The sequence below is a fragment of the Capsicum annuum genome, chromosome 10 (assembly GCF_002878395.1).
Source record: "Capsicum annuum cultivar UCD-10X-F1 chromosome 10, UCD10Xv1.1, whole genome shotgun sequence".
In the NCBI taxonomy this organism is placed as follows: Eukaryota; Viridiplantae; Streptophyta; class Magnoliopsida; order Solanales; family Solanaceae; genus Capsicum; species Capsicum annuum.
The window spans coordinates 84,427,480-84,430,031 of NC_061120.1; the positions used below are offsets into that span (position 1 = coordinate 84,427,480).

At 40.1% G+C, this 2,552-nt stretch overlaps 1 protein-coding gene across 1 annotated transcript; it reads right to left on the minus strand.

The window, feature by feature from the left end:
• Positions 1-663: 663 nt before the first annotated feature.
• LOC107844210 lies at positions 664-1,269 on the minus strand. The gene has a single exon (XM_016688682.1). It carries the CDS (start codon positions 1,267-1,269, stop codon positions 664-666), a length of 606 nt encoding a protein of 201 aa, XP_016544168.1.
• Positions 1,270-2,552: the final 1,283 nt, after the last annotated feature.

Here is a 2,552-nt window from a genome sequence, read left to right on the forward strand (position 1 = left end):
CATCAATGAGCATCAACTGCTTGATCTTGCTACGAATCCATTCAGCGTCATCTAGACCAACCTCCTGGATGACTCTTAATGAAGGTATTTCTATCTCTGAAGGTATCACTGCTTCTAACCCGTAAACCAATATGTAGAGAGTTGCCCCAGTAGAAGTTCTAATCATGGTGTGATATCCTAGTAAAGCATACGACAACTTTTCATACCATTCCCTATTACCGTCCACTATCGTCCTCAAGATCCTCTTGATATTTTTGTTTCTAGCTTCAACCGCTCCATTCATTTGTGGTCGATATGCCGTAGAATTTTGAAGATTTTAAACCTTTTGCAAATATCTCTCATCTGGTCGCTATTAAGATTGGCTTCATTATCTGTTATGATTGATTCTGGAATTCTGAACCGACAGACTAAGTTGTTGCGGACAAAATTTGCTACCACCTTCTTGGTTATGGCATTATGTGTTGAGGCCTCAACCCACTTCGTGAAGTAGTCGATAGCGACCAAGAAAAAATAGTGTCCATTGGACGCAGGAGGCTCTATGGGACAAAAAACATCTATTTCCCAAGCAGCAAATGGCGAAGGAGAACCCATCACATTGATATCGTTTGGCGGAACTCATATAAAGTCTCTATGAACTTGACATTGGTGACATTTTTGTATGTATCAGATGCTACCCCTCTCCATGGTCATCCAAAAGTATCCAGCTCTCAAAATTTTCTTCGTCAATATGAAATCATTCAGGTGGGGTCCACAAGTTCCTATGTGTATTTCTTCCAACAATCTTGTGGCTTTCGAGGCGTCGACACATCGTATTAATCCCAAGTCTTGAGTCCTCTTATACAAGAATTCCTTGTTGAGAAAGACGTTATTGGCTATCCTTCTTAAAGTCTTCTTCTGCTTGCCAGTAGCGCTTTCTGGATATTCTCCTGCTTCGAGTAACCTCTTGATGTCGTAGTACCACATTTTTCCATCTGGCTCTTCATCTACATGGAAATAGTATGTTTGTTGGTCATGTATCTGCACCTTGATGGGATCGATGTAATTCTTATCTGGATGCTGAATCATTGAAGATAGTGTTGCCAAGGCATCAACAAACTCATTTTGAATTCGAGGGACATGCTTGAATTCAATCTTCGTAAACCTTTTACTCAACTCCTTAACACATTGTACATAAGGAAGGATTTTGACATTCTTGGTGGTCCATTCTCCTTGCATCTTATGGATCAACAAATCTGAATCTCCTTTCACCAATAGCTCTTTGATGTCCATGTCTACTACTATCCTAAGCCCGAGAATGCAAGCCTCATGTTATGTCATGTTGTTCGTGCAAGGAAACCTAATCTTCGCTGAGATCGGATAATGTTGACCTATTTTCGAAACTAGAACTGCTCTGATACCGACTCCCTTAAAGTTCGCTGCTCCATCGAAGAACAACCTCCATCCATCATACGACTCTGAGATGTCTTCTCGTGCAAACAATATCTCTTTATCAGGAAAGTAGGTATTGACCAATATGTAATCTTGATCTAAATTTTCTGCGAGGTGATCAGCCAAAGCTTGTCCTTTAATGGATTTTTATGTCACATACACAATGTCAAACTCACTCAACATAATCTGCCATTTTGCCAATTTTCCAGTAGGCATTGGCTTCTGAAAGATGTACTTGAGTGGATTCATTCTTGAAATCAAGTACGTGGTATACGTGGAAAGGTAGTGCCTTAACTCTTTCACGACCCAAGTCAATGCGCAACAGGTCCGCTCTAACAATGTATACCTAGCTTCATACGACGTGAACTTCTTACTTAGGTAGTAAATGACTTGCTCTTTCCTCCCTGTATTATCATGCTACCCTAACACACATCCAAATTCATTATCCATAACAGATAGATATAACAGTAACGGCCTTCCTGGTTCTGGTGGAACCAGTACTGGTGGGTTAGACAAATACTCTTTGATTTTGTCAAAAGCCTTCTAACATTCTTCAGTCCATCCGGTGGTGGCATCCTTTTTCAATAACTTGAATATTGGTTCACAAATTATTGTGGATTGGGCTATGAACCGGCTAATGTAATTGAGTCTTCCCAAAAAGCTCATTATGTCCCTCTTGGTCTTAGGAGGTGGTAAGTTTTGGATTGCCTTTATCTTGGATAGATCCAACTCTATACCTCTCCTACTAACAATGAATCCCAATAACTTTCTTGCAGGAACTCCAAAGGCGCATTTAGTTGGATTCAACTTTAGGTTGTACTTCATAACCTTTCGAAGAACTTTTGTAAGTCATCCAGGTGATCTGAACTCCTTTTGGACTTGATAGCGATGTCATCCACATACTCCTCGATCTTTTTATGGATCAGATCGTGAAAAAGGGAGGTCATGGCCCTCATGTATGTTGCACCAGCATTCTTAAGTCAAAATGGCATTACACTATAGCAGTATACTCCCCGTGGAGTATTAAAGGCTGTATTTTTTGCATCATCCTCATCCATCAAGATTTGATGATATCCCACAAATAATCAATAAATGACTGTAGCTCATGTTTTGCGTTATTATCG